This window comes from Xenopus laevis, chromosome 9_10S, assembly GCF_017654675.1.
Source record: "Xenopus laevis strain J_2021 chromosome 9_10S, Xenopus_laevis_v10.1, whole genome shotgun sequence".
Lineage (NCBI taxonomy): Eukaryota > Metazoa > Chordata > Amphibia > Anura > Pipidae > Xenopus > Xenopus laevis.
Window position 1 is genome coordinate 66,220,977 of NC_054388.1, and position 20,827 is coordinate 66,241,803.

Here is a 20,827-nt window from a genome sequence, read left to right on the forward strand (position 1 = left end):
CTTTGCAATAAGATTGAGGATCTGCGGCATGTAATGACTTAAAACCAATGTTTAGTATTTGTTTTTAAAAACTGTTTCTCATATGCATGGAAAGCTATTAATACTACATCAGAGAGCAATTTAAAAATCTGAATTTTGGTTCTTGAAGTTATCAGGAGCAGCTTTTGGCTTTTTTCTCAGCTCACCTCATGTCAGCAGCACCACTGTCTGTACTCAGCCCCTGGTACATAAGGCCATAATACAGCACCAGTTTTTTTCATCATAAATGACCCCTGCAACGTTATAGACTGTAACCTCTAGAAGACACTTGCAAAGGTTGCGCATGAAAGATATATTCCCATCAACACAGATAGTCTTAAAGAGAAACAATTTACAATGGGTAATCACTTCTCCTGGAGCATGAAGAAAAATATCATTTGTATGTAAATGGATTAACAAACTGAGTAAAAAAAGATCTCTGTGCATTTCTATCCACTAAATTCCTAACAGATAGGGCACAGGCAGAAACTCAGATTCTTCCTATTATGGTCTCCCACTATAGATTATCCTAGTTTAGAGCTCAGAGGATCATTTTAATACATTTTCAGTCACTAGCTTTTCTGTTTAAAATATCCAACGGGGATTTCCCTTTAAGGATTTGGATAATAGAATTAAAAAATTAAATACTGAAGTCAAATTTAAAGTTCAAGGTTTGGCTTTAAAATATCCATATGGAGGAGATGGAATTAATGGAGCCTCAGATATTAGCACTGATGATTAAAATCCCATTAAACACTGTACTGTTCAGCAAGAAAAAGAATCAACATAGCTCTGTAGTCAGACAATGGGGCTCATTTATAAAGCTTTGCGCAGGGCAGATTGGTTCGCACAGTGAATATATTTGCCCTGTGCATGGTTACATTTATGAAGCTGAATAAGAGTGTGCAAACAGAATTGTGATTATTTTTTTCAAAATGCGAATGTCTATAAGACCTTTTTAAATATGTCAAAAATCACAAATTGCGAATATTTATGTGCACAACTTTGGTGGTGGAGAAAATATTCGCAAAACAGTTTCTCGAATTTCGAATTTGTTACTGTTAACATTATTTTCGCGCACAACAACCTCGCACAGTGGGCACACTCATGCAAACACCTGTCTCATTTGCGAGCCATTTGCGAAAATGTATTTACAGTGCGAAAAAAACAGAAAGATGGGCAGAGCAGTGCAATATGTCAGTGTTCGGGAAAGCATGGGCAATACAACCATTTGTGAATAAGTATGCGCTGCGCAAACTTTATAAATGAACCCCAGTAACTTTCGCTTAAAGAAAAACCTTATGGCTTTTTTAATGTGATTAAGAATCACATTGTATTTGTTATTGATTGTTTATATTGTCAGGAGAAGTGGCCGAAGCATATTATTGTAAGTGACCACCAGGGGTCCACAGGGTTGGCATCACATGGGCAAATCAACACTATCAAAGTTTTTTGCAGGGACTCTTAGATTCCAACAAACATGCTAAGTAAAATAACTGTAAATCTTTGTTCAAACCAATGTACAGTATATGACAGCCTTACACGTTTCATGAAAGATCTTACCCATAAGCTCTATTAAGTGCATGAGGCTATTATGTATTCTTCAATGGCAGGATGTGACACAATGACTTCTGGGTCTTGCATGAGTCGCTTGGCCATTAGGCTCAGTATCTCCCTGAAACCAGGCACTGCTGAGGGCGCAAATGATGGGGACCTTCTCAGATACTATTTTTGTTTCCTTCTCCCTTATACAGTATGCTTTTGGGCTAGAGGGAGCTGGATAAAAGGACCCCGTCCTTTTGGCCAGGGAGGTCAGGGCCAGGGATAAAGGGCTCGCCTTGGCTTTTCGGTGAAAGTGAGTCCAAACTACACCTTTTATAGAAAAAATACCAGCCTTCCTATATATTTGAATTTTTTTCCCTATTTACACTAAGCCAAAGCATCATTTTTAGGCCGGTAAAATACAGACCCTGTGGCAACCCTTTTATTTTTTTTACCTTTAGGCCAAGTGACTAAGGAGTATGGAAATTAGTCTAACTGCACCCCTTATGAACTATGTTTGCACTTTTTACACCAAGGTTACATTACAGCATGTGCCGAGCTGTAGTTTTGAAATATCAAAGTAACATAGTAAGTTAGGTTAAAAAAAGACACACATCCATCAAGTTCAACATTTTAAGTCTATGTACAACCTGCCTAACTTCTAGTTTATCCAGAGGAAGACAAAAAAACATTTGAAGCCTCTCCGATTTGCCTCAGAGGGAGAAAATATCTTTCCTGACTCCAGGATGGCAATGGGACTGGTCCCTGGATCAACTTGTACTACCTGCTTCCATAACCCTGTATTCCCTCCCTTACTAAAAAGCCATCCAAGCCCTTCTTAAAGCTATCTTATATTTCAGCCAGTACAACTGATTCAGGGAGAGAATTACACATCTTTACAGCTCTCATTGTAAAAAAAAACCTTCTGAATATTTAGATGGAACCTCCTTTCTTCTTACCTATTGGTAAATAAAGCATAAGAGAGATTATTATATGATCCCCTTATATATTTATACATAGTTATCATTTCACCCCTCAAGCACCTCTTCTCCAGCGTGAACATCCCCAACTTGACCAGTCTTTCCTCATAGATAACATTTTCCATACTTTTTACCAGCTTAGTTGTCCTTCTCTGGACACTCTCTAATCACTAATGTCCTGTTTGAGTGCTGGAGACAAAAACTGTATATTCTAGATGGGGCCTTACCAGTGCGCTATACAGTGGATGAATAACACATTCCTCCCACGAATACAGCTCAAGACATTATTTGCCCTTGCCAGCCATGTCTCCCCCTCCACCCAGGGCCGCCATCAGGGGGGGACAGGGGGGAAAGTTGTAGGGGGCCCCGAGGGTAAGGGGGCCCTGCCACGCCACACTTACTTGATTAGCCGGCCCCCCATCTTTCTGAGAGCTGCTGACTTTGGGAAGGCATGGATGTTTAAGGGGCCCTGGCCACCAATTTTTTTTTCTCATGTGGGGTCCTAGCTACCAATATTTTTTAATGCGGGGGCCTGGCCACAAATGTTTTTTTTATGGGGGGCACCAGTATCTTTTTATTTTTTAATAACATGTGGGAACTCGAGCCAACAATATTTTTTTTGTTTTTTTACTGTGTGGTGACTGTGTGGTGGGGGGCGGACCTATGGGGTGGGGTAGGCGGACCTGTAGGTGGCGCTTGCGGTGGGCGCAGCCCAGGGAACCCAGGAAATTTTGTCGTATGGGGCCCTACGATTTCTGATGGCGGTCCTGCGCTCCACCACATGCACACTGGCCGGCCAAGTCAACCCTCTCACATACACATCCCCCACCCCACGTACGTGTGCAAATAAGTACAAAGAGCACTGCAGGACTCTGCAGACCAGACTGGGGTAGGCAGCAGTGAAAGGTATGTAGAGTAGAGGTATGTGCCTGCTCTGCCTACCCCTAGTTCCAGCCCTGCTTCTCTCTGTCACAGAGGCATGAAGAATACCTCAAACCTCAACATCAGCTAAAAATATATATTGTAGAGGGGAGTGAATTGGGAGAGTTTTATGTGAGGTTTACATTCACTTTAAAACCATGTATAAACTGTACACCCTTTGAATAGGTAGGGCCAATGAAACATGGCAGCTGATATCAACTACTGGGGCCAAATTAACTTCTTATAACTTTTGAGGTATACTAAGGATCTCCAAAAGCATTGGCTACATTTAAATAGTTTCATAGTTAATTCAGATTGAAAATTAAGTTCAGCCCTTTGTTTTTTTCCTTAATTGGCCATGGAGAATAGTTGGGCTGGCAGGCTTCAAAATATACAGAATGCCTACTTTGGGAATTTAGAGTGTAGAGTAGATGCATGATTTATGTACGTAGCACAGGTTAGCAGGATTTTCACCTGACCAGGTTTGAAGGGGTTTGTCACCTTTACAGAGGATATAAAACTTCCACAAATCTGTGCACGTGGCTCTGCAAAATAGCTGTCTAAAAGTTAAAGGAGAACAAAAGGTAGATTCACTGATTGTCTGAACATAGGCCTTGGGATACTATTCTTCTGAATATTATACAATATGTTTCCTCTGCCCCAGGCATCCCCTGCAACACTATGGGTGAGTAATATGTGCAATATAGAACTTTGCTGATTTTTGAACTGCACAAATGCCCAGCTTCAATAGGTAAACTTGTGTAAACATTAAAACAATATGGTAGCCATTGGCCAGCCTTAATTGGGATAGGGCCATACTTCTCTTGGGATCTCATCGGCTCTTGGGTAAATCAGAATAATTCAACGTGGCCATTAAACCAACTTGTGATGTCACCATTGGGTCTGTCACCTGAAGGATGGGCTAATGGCCTGAGTGTGGACACCTAAATGAAAGCCAGGACTAAACCAGATAGTAACTGAGTTGTTCTGATCTTTTCCACCAGAATTACAGACTAAATTTGTTGCCTCCAGTGATGCCACCAGATTATGTTTTCAGGACAGTACATTCAGAAACATTTTGCTTTGCAAGATGAAGTTAATTGTTTAATTAATTGATAATTAGAGGGATCCCAAAGCCTTGTCCTGTGAGTGCTCCTCAAGGACTGAGCTGAGTGGAACATTAGTGCTAAGCACGTGATATTCTGTGATGACTCTGTGACTCAGTTCAGCAATTGTCTCAGCAGTAGATCTGCCATTATAACAAACCGTAATCATTACAGCAGATTAGTCAGGAAAATAGCATGACCCTGATTATAGTTTCTGCCCACAAGAATGCCGAAATCTTTTGTCTGCAGCTTACACTGTGTGATGTGACAGCAACACAGATTCAGCACTTTTAGGTTCTAGTGGCAGAAAAGACACCCATGGGGATATATTATCTGCCTTGCAGAACAAGCTATCAACATTGATACATAGTGCCCCCTTGTGGGCCTAAATAACATGTCTTTTTTTTCATACAACTTTAACATTCAATTTAGCACCTTAAATATTTTACATATATAAATGGCACATATTTTACATTCAGGCTTTCTTTTTATAATGATACACCTAATAACATTCTCCACTATCAGTACTTATATTTATTTCAAAATCATCAATGATATATCTTTCATGGCATAAGAATTTGTCCTTTGAATTGTTTACAGAACCGCTGTGAAATGGCAGCTTGGGCTGAACAAAAGTGAGCCATTGTAATGAACACATGCATGTTAGTTATCTAACAACTAATGGATCTATGACTTTTTCCTATAATAAGCTCAACATGTCTCTTTATCAGCCAAGTATTTCCTGATGATATATGGATGATGTAGGTACCATTAAATAGCAGTTCTAGGAAGCAGAGCTTAGTCGTGTAGATTTGTCACCCAAGGTAAAGTTGGCCCCTCCATGGTCCCAATACACCATTACCCCTGTCTAGATTTAGTGGTGGGCACAGACCGGATGGCACAGGAAGGGTGGGAAGAAAAAAAAGGAACTGGTCCAATGAATAACTACTTAAACTGTGAGCTGCTTTGCATATCACATTAAAGATATTTTCTGGAATTGGAACCTCCCCCATTTCCAAAATTAGTTATCCTCTGCTGCATGCCCTTATTCTTATTTTTGCTATGGAGGCATATTTTGTCTCCCCTAGCTATACATACAGGCAAATACCCTTTTTTAGCATAACATTTCATGTCTTGAAACCAGCATGGTGAAAGCTAAAGGTAATAAAGGAAGAGACAGAGATAGACTCACCAACAGGACTACTGTAGAGGTATTTTCATCATGCAGCAATACTGGAATCTGCCACTCATAAGTAGGCAAGGAAATACCTTTGCTTTGGTGTTGCTTACAAAGGGCCCTGCACCAGATCATTTTGATGTATGGGGGTTCCAATTTTTCTTATGGCAGCACTCTGAGGGTAGATATGTACACAGACTTGTGAAAATGGAGAGCAATGACAGAACTATTTGGTCCTGGGCTGAATGCAGGCCATGTACATGCCCCCCCCATTCTACTTTTATGCCGATTCGAAGAGGGATAATGGGAGTAAGGTGACAATTGGCTTACTTTAGAGAAAAATAGTAACAGCAACTGCTTTTCAGGCCATTATGGCACAGGCAAATTACAGAGATGGGGGGTAGGAAAGGAAACTGTGAAGGATAAGCAAACGGAGAGGGGTAAAAACAGAAATCTGGCTATGGTGGCATAAGAGATGAGATGGACTTCTCATATGCAAAGCAGCAAACCTAGCTGGATAACTAACTGGCAATGTGTCATTCAGTATTCTTCCTACCCCTTGAAGAAGTTTGCATTTATGAAGTCTTATATACGATCAAACAATGAGATCACATACTGTAAAATAAAACAATTACATCATATCTGATGAGAGCACATACCTTCTTTATGTGCCAAACCTAATTAAATCAATTGCCCGAATAGCCTTCATGAAATGAAGGATGAAAGAATAATGCTTATCTACAGAATGCATACATTGAAAGGAAAGGAATAGTAATTAGGTGATAATAGACATTCCTGGAACACCACTAGCCATTACAGAGGTTATCTGTTCCTGCTGACACAGAGGATGTGTTTCCTGCCTCCTGTTCTCTCTCCAGTGTAGCATCACAGCATTTAAACCCTGGTACTGATAACAGAGAACCTAGTGTTCAAATGCACCTATTAAATAATTAAGCAGATCTAATTTCCTTAAAGGTGCCAGTCACCTCTCTGAGCAACAAAAGGCATACAACTATAGATAACTGAACACTCAGTATAAAGAAACACTAGAATATGTTTAAAGGGGACATAAACCTTCCATGGCAGTTAAATGTTGCTGGATTACAACTTCATGTATCTCCATCATATTATCAAGAGTAAAATGAAAAAGAACTCAACTCTTATAGCCACTTTATAGTGATAGGTGTTCCCTGTAAAAACCAAAAAATGCACAAAGGCCAATTTTTTTCCCTCATGATGTTGTTTAACTGCGGTTCCCAGTTTCCCACCAACAACTAAAAGTTCTGCAAGTGGGAAAGCCTGATTTATGAAATCCTTCTTTACTATATCTCTAGCTAAATTGGAAGCTACCATGGTTATGCTGAGTAACAGGAATATGAGACTAACCTACTACCAGTTTAGGCCTACCTTAATTGTTCTCCTGACCCGGGGGTCACATACAAGTGCCCCTGCTATATATTTTGTTTAGACAGTCCATGCTGCATTGGGTTTTAAACTTCCCTCCCCCAGTGTACAGTGTTATTTCTAAGTTTGCTATCTTTTGGCAAAGCATTTTGGAGTGTATTTATGAAACATGTTATGGTGATATGTGTGATAGTATCACTAAATGTTGTGTTATTATGAGACTGATTTATCAAATTGTCTAAAACAAGCACATGAAGAATAAATCAGCAGGACAATATAACTGGATATGCATTGATAACATCTGCTGAGAGATCATATCTCCAATTTGATCGATGTAGCCTTCTCATTGAAAGCCACTCCAGTGACCTGTGGGATTACAATTGGCTCTGCATGCTTATTATTTCCAGGCTAACTAGCTATATTAGAAATATTTTTTCTTTTGCACAGCCTATCTATTTAGCTAGTTTGTTTTGTCACACTGAACTGTTCCTTTAAGAAAGCTTAGAATTTGCAGTATAATCTTTAGGAGATAACTGAAAGAAGAGTTTTACATTTCTAATTACATGGAAATTGGTTGAAAAGTAAAATGGGTATGTGTGAAAGCAACAGCTACATATCCTATCCCCCTAGGACTAGGTGTCCCACCATTCTCCACTAATGCACTTTAAAGCTATTTGGTAAAAACCATCAAAATGAAGAAGTATGACAATAGGCAGGGCATTTTAGGGTTCAGAAGCAAACTCAGGAGAGGAAGTAATGGTGTCAGGTTTAAACAGACCTCCTGCCATGAAACAGCTCAGTGAGATTGTGTACAACACTTCATTACATGGGTACATCTGTCTAAACACACAAAGAATGTTGTGAAACCACCAAAGCAGCAAAATGCTAACCTAAGCAACAAATGAGAAAGGCTAACCAGGGAAGCAGGAGTGGGAAGAGTGAAGATGGGAACAGAGACTGGCACGAGTCCTTAGAACAAGCAGACAGAAAAAAAGGAGTAAATATATAAAGTGCAGAAGAACAGGAGACGAGACAGGAGAAGAAAGGAACCAAGGCATTAAAATAAAGTGAATTGAGACAGAAAGAGAAGGAATAGAGAAGTTGGACTGGAGAAAGTAAGGGAGAGATGATATGGGAAGAGTAGGCAGGTGTGAAGGGAAGAAGATGAATACATAAGATAGTAAGAAAAACTGGAGACAAACGAGTAAGAAGTGGGACTGGAGAAGATAGTAGGGAGAAGTGTATGACAGAGGTATAGGGATTACTAGCAACAGTGAAGGGAATGAGGAGGGGAATCGAGAAGTTAGAATGAATAAGGAATTATGTAAATTATAACTAGACAAGAGTGATGGGACAAGAAGGGTTGTAGAGAAGATAGTGATTGAGATGGGGGAAATGAGAAGAGATGGAAGAGTAGGAGGCACTAAGGAGAAGAGGAAACAGAGGAGGAGGTAAAGGGTGAAGTGGAGAAGGTTGGGTGGTTGCTTGATGACACATTCCAATGCTCTCATGGGTCAAAATAGGATAGACATGATACCAGAGAACTGGATACAACAAGTCTGCACTATATTAGACCGTACTTCCATGTGTATTACAAGATGCCATTTCAAGAAGAACCCACTTAATGTTCTCAGTGGGTTTTTTTTCTCTTTTTAGTACATCGCTCCCAGCAGCAGTGTTACACATTCAGACAGGCTGCAACTGTCGCTGTCTGTGGTGCTGAACAGACAGAAGTATGAATATTGCTCTGTATTGGGGATGCTTTCTCTTATGTCACCCATATCTGACATCAGTTTTTACTTTAATGAAGAGAAAAATTCAGAAATGTCAATAAAATCCTAGGATTTAAGATAAAAGTTGTGTATTTGGTTTGTTGGATATTTACCTTTATTTTAGCAAATGACGATACCACCCCAAAGTCTATGCCACCTTTAAATAAAACCTTTAAAGAAATCAATCTTGTTTTTCCCCCAAACTTACATATTCATTTCAAAAACGATTTTTTTTTTTTATTGCAAAAGTCTCATTGTTCGTGATATGGATTTATTTGCTTGTACTGCGTTGCCCTCTAGTGTCCAAAACAAGCAACATCCGTCATCCAGATAAAATTGCATGAAGGATTTAATGACATTTAAAGGACACCCGGAATATTTGTAGACTGTACTAAACAGTTTACGTTGGACACACCTTTTCCAGGTACTAAAACAATAAATTGAATGAAATAAGATAAAAACAAATGGGTCGAATTGTAGGGAGACAAACTTTAAGAAATGAATGATGTCAATAATGGCATGAAAATGCTAAAATGAAAGCAACGACGAGATCAGGAATGACTGAAAGCTGCCAAGAATAATTAATGAATGTTATACAATCACAACACTATTGTTTCATGCAGTCATATAACTATAAGTGTTGATTAACCCCTGTAGCAGGGGAATAACTGTACAACTATATCTCTCCCTCCCCCCCAATCTGAAACTCTCTGGGGGGTGGGGGATAATAGATGAGGGCTTTTCCATGGGAAATGTGTGTGATGGTTGTATAATGTACAGCCCCAGTGTTCCATATGTACTGCTCTACCACCTGCAGGCATAAAGGAACAGTGAAAAGTCAGTCACGTTAGCCTGTGGCTGGACACACGAGCTGTTCAGCAAGTGATGTGCTCCCTACTCACTGTGTGGACTAGAGGAGGCGTCAGTGACTCAAACCTGTGCGCACACATCAACTGCCTCTCCTGCCTGCCTTCAAAATAGCATATCCAAGCACTTGTGGAGGAGACAGGGCATCCCTTATCCCTTCCTGTGCCCCCATTGACATTCAAACATCTTTCCTTTCTGGAATTTGTATAAAGAGGAGTTTATCTGGCAAAGCTGCTAGGTCTACACTCCAGTCAGTTGGACTAAAGTGCTCTGGATTTGGGACCCTCCAGGTACAGTAGTAGGTAAGCTGCTTTAATTATTTGCTTGTATAGATAGACAGACAGGCAGACAGATAGTCAGACCAATATATGATATAATGAAAGACAAATAGAGAAAGAAAGAAAGAAAGAAAGAAAGAAAGAAAGAAAGAAAGAAAGAAAGAAAGAAAGAAAGAAAGAAAGAAAGAAAGAAAGAAAGAAAGAAAGAAAAAGAAAGAAAGAAAGAAAGAAATCAGGATAAGCTAGGAATCTTTTCACAAGTGAGAATATAACCTGTTACACCATCCCTTGGTCACCATCCCATGGTATCTCATTCAAGGAGATACAGAGCTCACCTTGCTCTCAGCGGTGCCCATAAACCACACTTATCTTTTCTTTGATCTATTCATTTCTAATGAATATTTGATTTCATTGGAAGAAAAAGAAAACCTGCAGAAGGTGACGCTAACCTGATCCATGCGCCGACATTCAAGAAATGTATTTAGTTATCAATTAGGCACACAGAAACACACAAGCCTAATGAATCAGTGAGGGTTCTTGTTTATTTTACAGCAGCAGAGAAATGCTCACACACATTTTATATATCAATGTCTTTGTATTATGTAGAAAGAAATAAAGTAGAATACAGACAGACAAATAGATAGATAGATAGATAGATAGATAGATAGATAGATAGATAGATAGATAGATAGATAGATAGACAGCTCTTGCTTGGTATGCATTTAAAAACTTTAAATAGTTTTCTTCTTTTTCATACAAATAGCCTTTCATATCTATATTGTACATCCTACTTACCTTCATTGCAGCCCAGCACACACAAGTACAATTTTATGGGGATGAGAAACACAAAAGGCATATTTACAAAGCCAGTATTTTCAGAACTCTTTGTATTCTTTGTGTTGAAATAATTTGGTGTGCTAATCTCTGTCCCCCATCCCTGTGCTATTCCCCCCTGACACAAGTCATTATGAGAGAGCTCAGTGCCCGTTGATACAATTACTGGAGATTGCATGCTCCGCTGAGCCAGTCTGTTCTACGCAGGACAAATCGCTTAGGCAAAAGCCTGGAAATAATGTCACTTCAAACGACTTTTGCCTCCTCGGAGCCCTTATGGCCAGAGATGGCCCAGGAAGTTCTCCTATTATTAGCCAAGTGCTCGCAGCAGAATTGGGATCTAGGTCATTGCCACCAGGACACAGACTTGCCATTGGCATCTTCTGTTAAATTGGATTTATTGAGTCTGTGCTTTCTTGATCTTAACAATGACTTTCCTTCTGTATTTGAGGTGGATCTCCCTATCCAGTCTTCAAAGGGGATTGTGAAAATTAGGCAAAATCATTAGCCCAAAAGGATTGTCTCTGGAGAGATGGCATCATCTTCACCTTCATCATCGGATACCAACCAGGACACCAATCCAATCAATCTACGACCCACAAGTAGGAAACCATTTTTTTGTATTTGTCCTGCCAGTTTAGCAGAACAAGGAGAAATGCAATAAAATAAAATGTTCCCTTTCCTGTGCGGGGAGCTGTATGTTTGGAGGGTGGAATAATATTTAAAGGAAAACAAATAAAAGGCAAAATCTGTCAGCCGACTGAAAGGCTGTTGCTGGTGATTTGAATTGCAGTCGTTGTAATTAACTCCTTTTATGTAGTATTTTGTTAGTAATTATAGCTACTGGGGACTAAATTAGATGTAAGTGGACAGCATTGTACTTGGCAATAAGAGGAGGCTGGGGTGTGTGGGGGGTTAAATTCACCCCAGCTCTGCCTGACCAATTTAAGCTACTCTGTAGAAAAGGGGGAAGGTGGATGACATGATGGCCATAGACAAAGAGAGGGAAGGGAGAGTGGCTGTGAGTCTGGGGAGGATGCAGGGGCTCTGATGCATGAACAGAGAGTCATTATTGTGATCATTCCGGAACGAAATAGAATGGGGGGGATCAAACTCACAAATCAGAGAAAGAGACGATAAAGGCATTTGCCTTGAGCTCTCTGGACATTGCACTGTGTTCCTAATACATGGCATTAATCTGAATAGACTTCATTAGCCAATAAAAACCTTTAGCCTTTAGTCAATGGGACCTGACGAGATTTTACCTGGTGACTTGTTTATTGGTCTTCTTATTAAAAGTTTGTGTTGTGCTGGTGAATACCAATCTAATCACTTGAGCTAGAAAATAGTTCATAGAATGTCATTGATAGGGGTGGGTATAGTGTATAATGGGAATGTACGGTCTTGGTGGGGGGGAGTAATCAGCTGTGGATTTAATCAGATACCCAGAATGCTTTCTGCCTGTCCCTGCTGGTTATAGAATGAGGGATGCAGAGTTGCCTGAATTCACATATCTGATTTAATTCTGTTTTCTGGGGTCATTTATTTAGCCCTGAGCCCCAATACCCCCCGCCCATGTGACTTCTGTCTCAACCCAACCCAGTGTGGGGGGGGGAGACCCTTTTACCCGCACACATACCTGTCTGCCATCCGATACTCTTCCTCCCATATTGTCTCTATACAATCTTTGGGAACAGTTCCTTTGCATTTGTTTGATTTAGGGAAATTGATTTACCTCTGGTTACTGCTTAAGAAATATATTGCTTCAGTCCTGCTGTATAAGTCAATGCAGGGAGCATAAGGAATAGATAAAAATGATTTTCTCTACCTATCTACCTACATTCCTACTTATCTGCCTATCATTATTAGTCTCTATCTTATTTATCATCTATCTATTATTATTTGTCTCATCTAATTATATTTGATTCTGTTGACTTTATTTTTATCTACATTTTACCCAGTATCCATTTTAGTATTCAGCACTGATTTAGTTGTCTTTCTATATATACAGTATATATATATATATATATATATATATATATGTGTGTGTGTGTGTGTATTATCTACCTCGATCTCCCTATAAGTATTTTGTATCATGATTAACTACATTAGAAAATATCTATATGTATGTTTATTAAAACCATATTTTTTCTATTTAATCGTTTAATCTGTTTCATGTGTTTGCTATAATTATAGATTATGTGTCATGCATGTATCTATATTTGTCATTTAAATCAGGGTTTTTCTATATCTTTTCAAGCAACTGTCTGTCTGTTATCAATCTATATATCATCTGTCATGTCTATTCTATCAATAATTTGTTTATCTGGATTTCTATATGTTTTTATTTTCTTCCTAGTATCAATTTATCTATCTATATATCACCTATTTATCAATCTAGTATCCAGCTGTCATTATGTATATATAACTATCATGTATCTAATATACTGATAATCAATTTAGTTATGTTTTATTTTAACTTATGTCGATGTACCTAGCAACTATCTATAGCTACCCATGTCAGTTATCTATATGTCTATTTGTTGAGCTATCTAAATATCTGTCTGTCTGATCTACTGATCAATGATGTAGCAGAAGCTGTTTTTATACATACTTATTTATGTGTATATTTCCTACCTACTCTCTATCTGTAGGTATGTGTGTTTAGTTTAGCTACATTACCCATTATATATCTATATATATATATTTAATATTTATAATTTAATTTGTAACATTTGCAACACTTATAAATCATCTGTTATGGATCTATCTATATAATTTAAATCAGGTTTATCTATCTATATCTATTTAACACCTACCTAGCTATAATCTACCTATCTACTATCCATCTATCATCATCTGTCTCTATCTATTAATCTATCCATCATCTATCTATTATTATTTGTCTGACCTAATGAAATTTGATTTTGTTAACCCATAATTATGTATATTTCTACCCAGTATATACCTCTATATTATGTCTTAAATATATGGATCACTGATGTAGCTTGCTGTATATAATGTATGCCTACAGCATATACACCTAGTTTTTATCTATTTATCTATTATCTGTTGGTATATCATCTATTCATATTTGTTATCCATATGTCTGTTTGTCTGTGTCTGAGCTATTTAAGCTGTTCATCATTGATTTAGTTGTATTTCTATATATATTTATGTTACATACCTCTCCCTATATGTATTCTGTATCATGAATTGCTATGTTAAAATGTCTATTTATGTATTTAATCGATTTAATTTAATCATGTAATCTGCATCATATGTTTGCTATATTATGTTATGTATATGTCATGTAAGTATCTATATTTGTCATTTAAATCAGAGTTTGTCCTTTTGTCATCTAACTATAGATCACCTGTCATGTCTTTTATTTGTCTGATCTATTGTTAATTTGTTCATCTGGATTTCTATATATTTATATATGTCTATATTTCTACCTAGTATCTATCTATCTGTCTGTCTGTCTGTCTCTCTCTCTCTCTCTCTCTCTCTCTCTCTCTCTCTCTCTCTCTCTCTCTCTCTCTATCTCTCTATCTATCTATCTATCATTCACCTATCATTATCATCTATTCATCTTTATCATGTATCTAATATATTCATAATTGTATTTAGCTATCTTTTTAAAAACGATATCCATATACGTAGTATCTATCTATCTATCTATAGCTACCTATGTCAATTATATATTTGTCTGTTAGTTGAGCTATCTAAATATCTGACTGTGCTACTGATCATTGATGTAGCTGTTTTTCTATATACTTATGTATATATTTCCTACATATTATCAAACTGTCTATCTGTATTGCAAATATTATATGTTTTCTTTATTCCAATTTTAGCTACATTAGCCATTATATATTAGCCATTTTTTTTAATCTAGAATATTTGTAATTAAGTTATATTTGCAATATAAGTCATCTGTCATGGGTCTATCCATATAATGTAAATGAGGTCTATCTATTATCTATGTATCATCTCTAGGTGTAGTGACTGCTAGCCCACTTTCTGGGAAAGTCAAGCGATATGCCTGACCCCATATACCACTGTTATTCAGAGCAATTTGTTACCCTGAGTTGAGGTTGTGCCAGTGGCACCATACAGACCCTTGGGCATTAGAGAGCAGAATGTAGTGGACTGGTCCGTCTGACCGGTATTCATCCAGCATGGAACACCCCAGGACATAATGACTAGCTATCTTCATAGAAAATGGACATAAAAATCCATATTAGCATTACGTGGTATTTGTGTTTTTCTATTAACAAACATGTTTCTGAAAGAAAAAAAAATTGAGTAAATGGATTTATTTTTTCCCCTAACTCCTCCCTTCTACTCATCTTCTCCACTCCTCCCCCCTCTCTCTCCCAATCATTCCCCTTACCTTTTCTTTCTTTCTTCATCCAAATTACACCCTCCGTCTCACCCTCTTTTCTCTTTCTCTTCCCCTCCTCTCCCCACTTTAATGGCTGTCTTTTGTTTCTTTCTCTTCTTTGCCCCTGCTTCCAATATATTTCTATTTGTGTTTTTCTAACAAACATGTTTCTGAAAGAAAAAAAAATCTTGTATCCCCTCCCCTCTGTTCCTATCACTTTATCTCCTTTCTTTTATCCCTTCTTTTCAAGATAATGCCTCTTTTTCCTCTCCCCTCCCCTCAATCTGATTTCATGCCATACCCTCTTCCCCGACAAACACATATACATCTCTCGCTCTCTCCCAATATGTCCATTTTAATTCTGTCCTACTCTTCCCCATCACACAGCTTCTGGGAGAACAAAGATTTGTAGGCACCAGCCAAAAACATCACTGAGCTTGGCATTATGACATACCTGTAGCAAGTCATTCTGCAGTGTTTTGACCTACACATTTACACCACAACAGCAGTTTGACCCCTTATGCACAGATGTTAGAGAAAGAATGGAGAGAGGTTATATACTCTGTATGATTTCTAATAGTGTGAAATGAGGTATCTATGAGCAATAGTGAGATATGGAATAAAGAAATATTTTAGTGTCAGTGCCTAACAGATGGTGGGGGTGCCTATGACAAAGGAAATTGATGATTTTATAGCTTATAGGAGAACTGCACCCTATTTGTCTTATCTTGCATAATGAGAGAAACTTTTCCTTTAAGCTTTACCCTTACCTTTAAGCACTTTTCCAATAAAAATGTATTTTCAAAAATTGTAAGGGATTTTAAGTTATTAATGTAATTGTGACTGAAGGCAGTATATGTTGTCTTTTTGTGAATCTGCTTCTGAACCTTGAAACAATGTAGCAGAAGTTTGCTTTCTCCAGTCAAGACTCCAGTTTTTACAATGTAATGACTGCTTCTTTGCAGGTCTGTTATTGGCTGGATGTTTCAAGAATCAGAACCACCATTGCAGAGAATAGAAGGGGAGAGAAAATGGCTTCTTTCAATAGCAATTATGTTTACAAATAAATTAAACATTTAGCATCTGTATTGAAAAGTTGCTTAGAGTTATAGGTTATTAGCATCATAAAATTGGGAAAAGTTCCCCTTTAAAGTAAGAGATGGTGGTATACAGGCTATTTGTACATGATGTTGGTTTCCTGTACTTATAGAGGCTGAAAGAAGCTGACCATTCACCTGCAGATCACAAGGTCACAAATCACGGATCCTTACTCCCTTTGGCTACACATGTACTACCATTAAATTGGGCTCAGACAATTCCTATATATTGGGGATGTGTATGCTTTCAAAAAAGACTGGGTGTGCTTACTAAAGACTGGTGGTGTTTATGCCTTATTATAGGGATCTATGATACAAAGCCAATGTTTGGGGCACTGCCTTTTATCCGCTTTCCCCTTCCCTCATAGCACAAAACAAAGACATAAAAAAAGTCCCCTTTCTGTAGCTTCATTGCTATACAAGCTCATAAATTAGGATTTGTCTCTAAATCTCACCCTAACTGGCCATGCCTGATTTCAACTTTCCAGTCCCACATTCAGGGAACAATAACTTCTAGAAAAACTAAGGGATTATATGCATAATAGAAATGAAATACATTATGTAGATAGACTGGGGTGTCTATGGACTGTGGTCTATGAAGATGTAGTGTAGGAGTCTGTGGTTTACAATGATAAATTACAATATATACCTTATATTATGGAACTCTGCCTTGTATGGATTTGTAATGGATTTCCCCAGAAGAGAAATGGTTAGCTCTTGTGTTTAAATGACTTGTGAGACTTTCCAATGGTTTTAGAGGTTCTTTTTATGGTTGAAGAGTTATGCCCTCTAACTCCTGCAACAACGTAACTTGGCATCTGCTACATTGTTTTAAGAGTCACAACAACAAGGAATAAACAAATACTACTATTAGTTGTTGTTACATGTACACATAAATTGGAAATGTGCAGTCAATGTATATTGAAAAGTTGCTTAGAATGGAGTCTTTCACTGTGCAAAATACAGTTTTTGGACTTTGTATAGGAACGGAGACCTCCCTAGGATCCCTCCAGGAATGACACAGTTAATGAGAAGACAATGGAAGGGACTGGAAGGGAAAGCTGGGATGTGCATATGAAGAGTCAGTCTTAATCCTTCAGCCAAGCCACATGTATCTGAGCAGCAGAGCTGATCATGACGCCAAATGCTATTTCCCAGCCAATTAATTCCTGATCTCCTCCATGACCCCCATTTTCATGGCAAATTATTTGTAGCTGTTATTTTGCTGGCAGGGTCCCAAGAAATCTAAACTGTCTGGGGCCAGATGGGCTACACTGATGGGAAGATAGTTCCACGTTATTATTTCAGATTTTAACACTAAGAAAATGCAGAGAAGCCAATCCAGATAATGCACTTCCCCCAGCTCCAACATTTACTGACTTTTAGAAGATCTGAAGCATTATCTCTGATATACTGTGCCAGATGTACCAAAGATGTGCCACTCATTTCCTCTCTGTCTTTTAGATGTATTGTCTGTGAGATTATAAAGTATTCAAAGGCAGCTTGAGGGCCACAAGCTATATATATTCATGAATTATGCATATTTTTTTTAAAAAATATAGTAATAATACCTTATTTAGCCAAATATGTAATAAGTAGTGTTGGGTGAATAAATTCGCCAGACACTAATTTGTGGACGCCCAGTGGCTTTAATACATTTGGACCAAATAGTCGCATGTATCAAAATTGACGTGCGTCACAATAATTTTGACGCCCATTGACTTCAGTGCAATTCGCATATTTTTCGCCGTTTCATGAATTTCACAGTAAATTCGCGGATTTTTCTGCAAAAAAGCACATATTCGCCCATCACTGGTAATAAATGATAATTCATTATTATAAATAAATTAATTCAAACAGGTCTAACTGCTGTGGGCTATGGGGCCCAGCACATTAGCAGTTGTTAGCAACAAGCAAAGTTCAACAACATCGAAGATTCAGCTTTTGACTTGTTCAGCAGCACAATATTAATGGGGATAATAATAGTCTCTGGGAAGGGACTGTGGCTGTGGGATAGCAGGTATAGTAGGGAGAGATGGTGCCTATAGTAGCAGTGGGATAATAGTCTCTGGGAAGGGAGTGTGACTGTGGGATAGCAGGTATAGTAGGGAGAGATGGTGCCTATAGTAGCAGTCTCTGGAAAGGGACAGCGGCTGTCGGAGAGCAGGTATAGTATGGAGAGATCGTGCCTATAGTAGCAGTGGGATAATAGTCTCTGGGAAGGGACTGTGGCTGTGGGATAGCAGGTATAGTAGGGAGAGATGGTATGTTGTAGGGTTGACTGTTCTACTATATACAGAATATGTTTCTTGGTGAGGCCCCATCACCATTAAACACATCCTTCTTGCACTGTCTATAAAACAAGTATAAATTGCCAGTTGAGGAAATGTGTTCTCCTTCTGAATAAACTATTTCCATTTCCAGCCTACGACACATGGTGTGGGGTGGCACATGGATGCACGAAAAAGCTTGGACTAAAGATCTCTGGTAGGTACCAAACCTGAATGATTTATTTCAACTGTTTCTAGCAATCATTGCAAGTGACTAATATGTAATATAAGCCTGTGGCTGGGGTGGGTAGTGATCCAACCAGAATCAACAGTGTAATGCTATACGGCCAAATGGTGGTTTACAGTATAAAGCAAACATTATTAATTGCTTGCATACAATGATACTACAGCCATTAAATAAATCACACCTAAGCACACAATCTCAGTCTGACAGGGCTCTATTGCCACCTGGTGGGCACAAAATATTTTGTATATAAATATTGTCAATCTGATTCAACTGAATGGATTGGGTTGAAATACACAGTAAAACGTTGCATTAGAAATCACTATGAATCATTTGCATCTGAATTTTTTTCCATTTCGGTTTTTGTCCCTTCTGCAGATGGGAAGTTGGAAAAATATTTCAGAATTGTGTGTTGTATTTGATGTATACTCGCTTATTATTAATACTTGCTTATTGTTATCATTACATCTATAACATTAAAAGTTTACGTTCCAAACGGTTCTATTAAGTAATAAAGCCCCCTTACTGAATGTGTCACATACCATGTTAAATAGAGAGACAGATAGAGATAGAGATAGAGATAGATTAGATAGATAGATAGATAGATAGATAGATAGATAGATAGATAGATAATAGATAGATAGATAGATAGATAGATAGATAGATAGATAGATAGATAGATAGATGATAGATAGATAGATAGATAGATAGATAGATAGATAGATGATAGAGAGATTAGATAGATGATAGATAGATAGATAGATAGATAGATAGATAGATAGATAATTGATAGATAGATGATATGATCGATATGTATATATATATATATATATATATATATATATATATATATATATATATATATATATATATATATATATACACACAATTCTATACACAACACAGAGGATGAATTTCATTGAGCAGCTATGGCTTTTATTTAAGGTGCCAATTTTATATAATGGCCCCCCACTCCCAGAGCTCCCTGTAGGGGCCCCAACCAAGAGATCACCCGATACAGGGCTCAGCATAGTTAGAATGTTACATTACCTTTATTTGCAGACTAGTAACAGTGATAGGATATTTCTTGCTAATATAGTTTTTCCTTGATATTAATTAGAATCACTTATACATTTGTCAGCTCTAAATAAAGCAGTGCAACGAAAATTACTGATCAAACGGGACAATTCGATTTTACCAGTTGTTCATCTCTTTTCTATACACGGAATGTGTCTGATTGATTTGTATGAGATGCAGGCGATTATTTGCTATCGCTTGGTGTGATTTGAAACGAAAGAAAAAAAAGAGCAGAGAGATTTGGAAGCGATTGGGCAAACGAGCGATTTGGGGTCTCGTTCACTCGCTTTATTCTCTGTGGTTTAATCAGCAGCAGAAAATACGAATTCAACGAAAGTCGCAGTTATCAAACCCGAGAAAGAGCAGAGAGGTTTGCAAGCGATCAGGTTTTACTTGTATCAGAGGCAAACAAATTTTCACATTATTCTTCTCTATCATATAATCAATTGCGGAAAATAACAAATAAACGAAAAGTCCCAGACTGCAGATCCAAATCAATTATCTGTTGTTGTTATTATCAGTAAAATTAGCATCGAGTGTTTCGTTTTGTGAAGATGTTATCTTAAGTCGCATGCGATTCTTTTAAAATGCATTACACTCGGTAAGAGGGCTAGATTGCTTCAACATATATGTCAGGTACAGGGGGTCCGCAGACCGCAGTGGAGGACGGCAGTTATTGGACAGATCACATTTATGCCAATAATACCACACGGGAGGGCCCGACCTTTCTGTAGCCCCTGTGCCTCCGGCTCTAACTCCGGACAATGATGGAGAATAAGATAACTGACTGCCAGCTCAGTAACTGTCTGTTTTATGATCCCAACCCCACTGTGGTCTTCAGCAGTGATCG

At 38.1% G+C, this 20,827-nt stretch overlaps 1 protein-coding gene across 1 annotated transcript in view; it reads left to right on the plus strand.

Moving 5' to 3' along the window:
- Positions 1-9,682: 9,682 nt before the first annotated feature.
- gad1.1.S (glutamate decarboxylase 1 S homeolog) overlaps positions 9,683-20,827 on the plus strand; it is a 37,964-nt gene continuing 26,819 nt past the window's right edge. Inside the window, exons 1-3 of the mRNA XM_018238851.2 lie at positions 9,683-10,089; positions 11,351-11,501; positions 18,811-18,873. Coding sequence (XP_018094340.1) covers positions 11,432-11,501; positions 18,811-18,873 — 133 coding nt within the window. The 5' untranslated portion in view covers positions 9,683-10,089; positions 11,351-11,431. The remainder of the gene's footprint in view (positions 10,090-11,350; positions 11,502-18,810; positions 18,874-20,827) is intronic.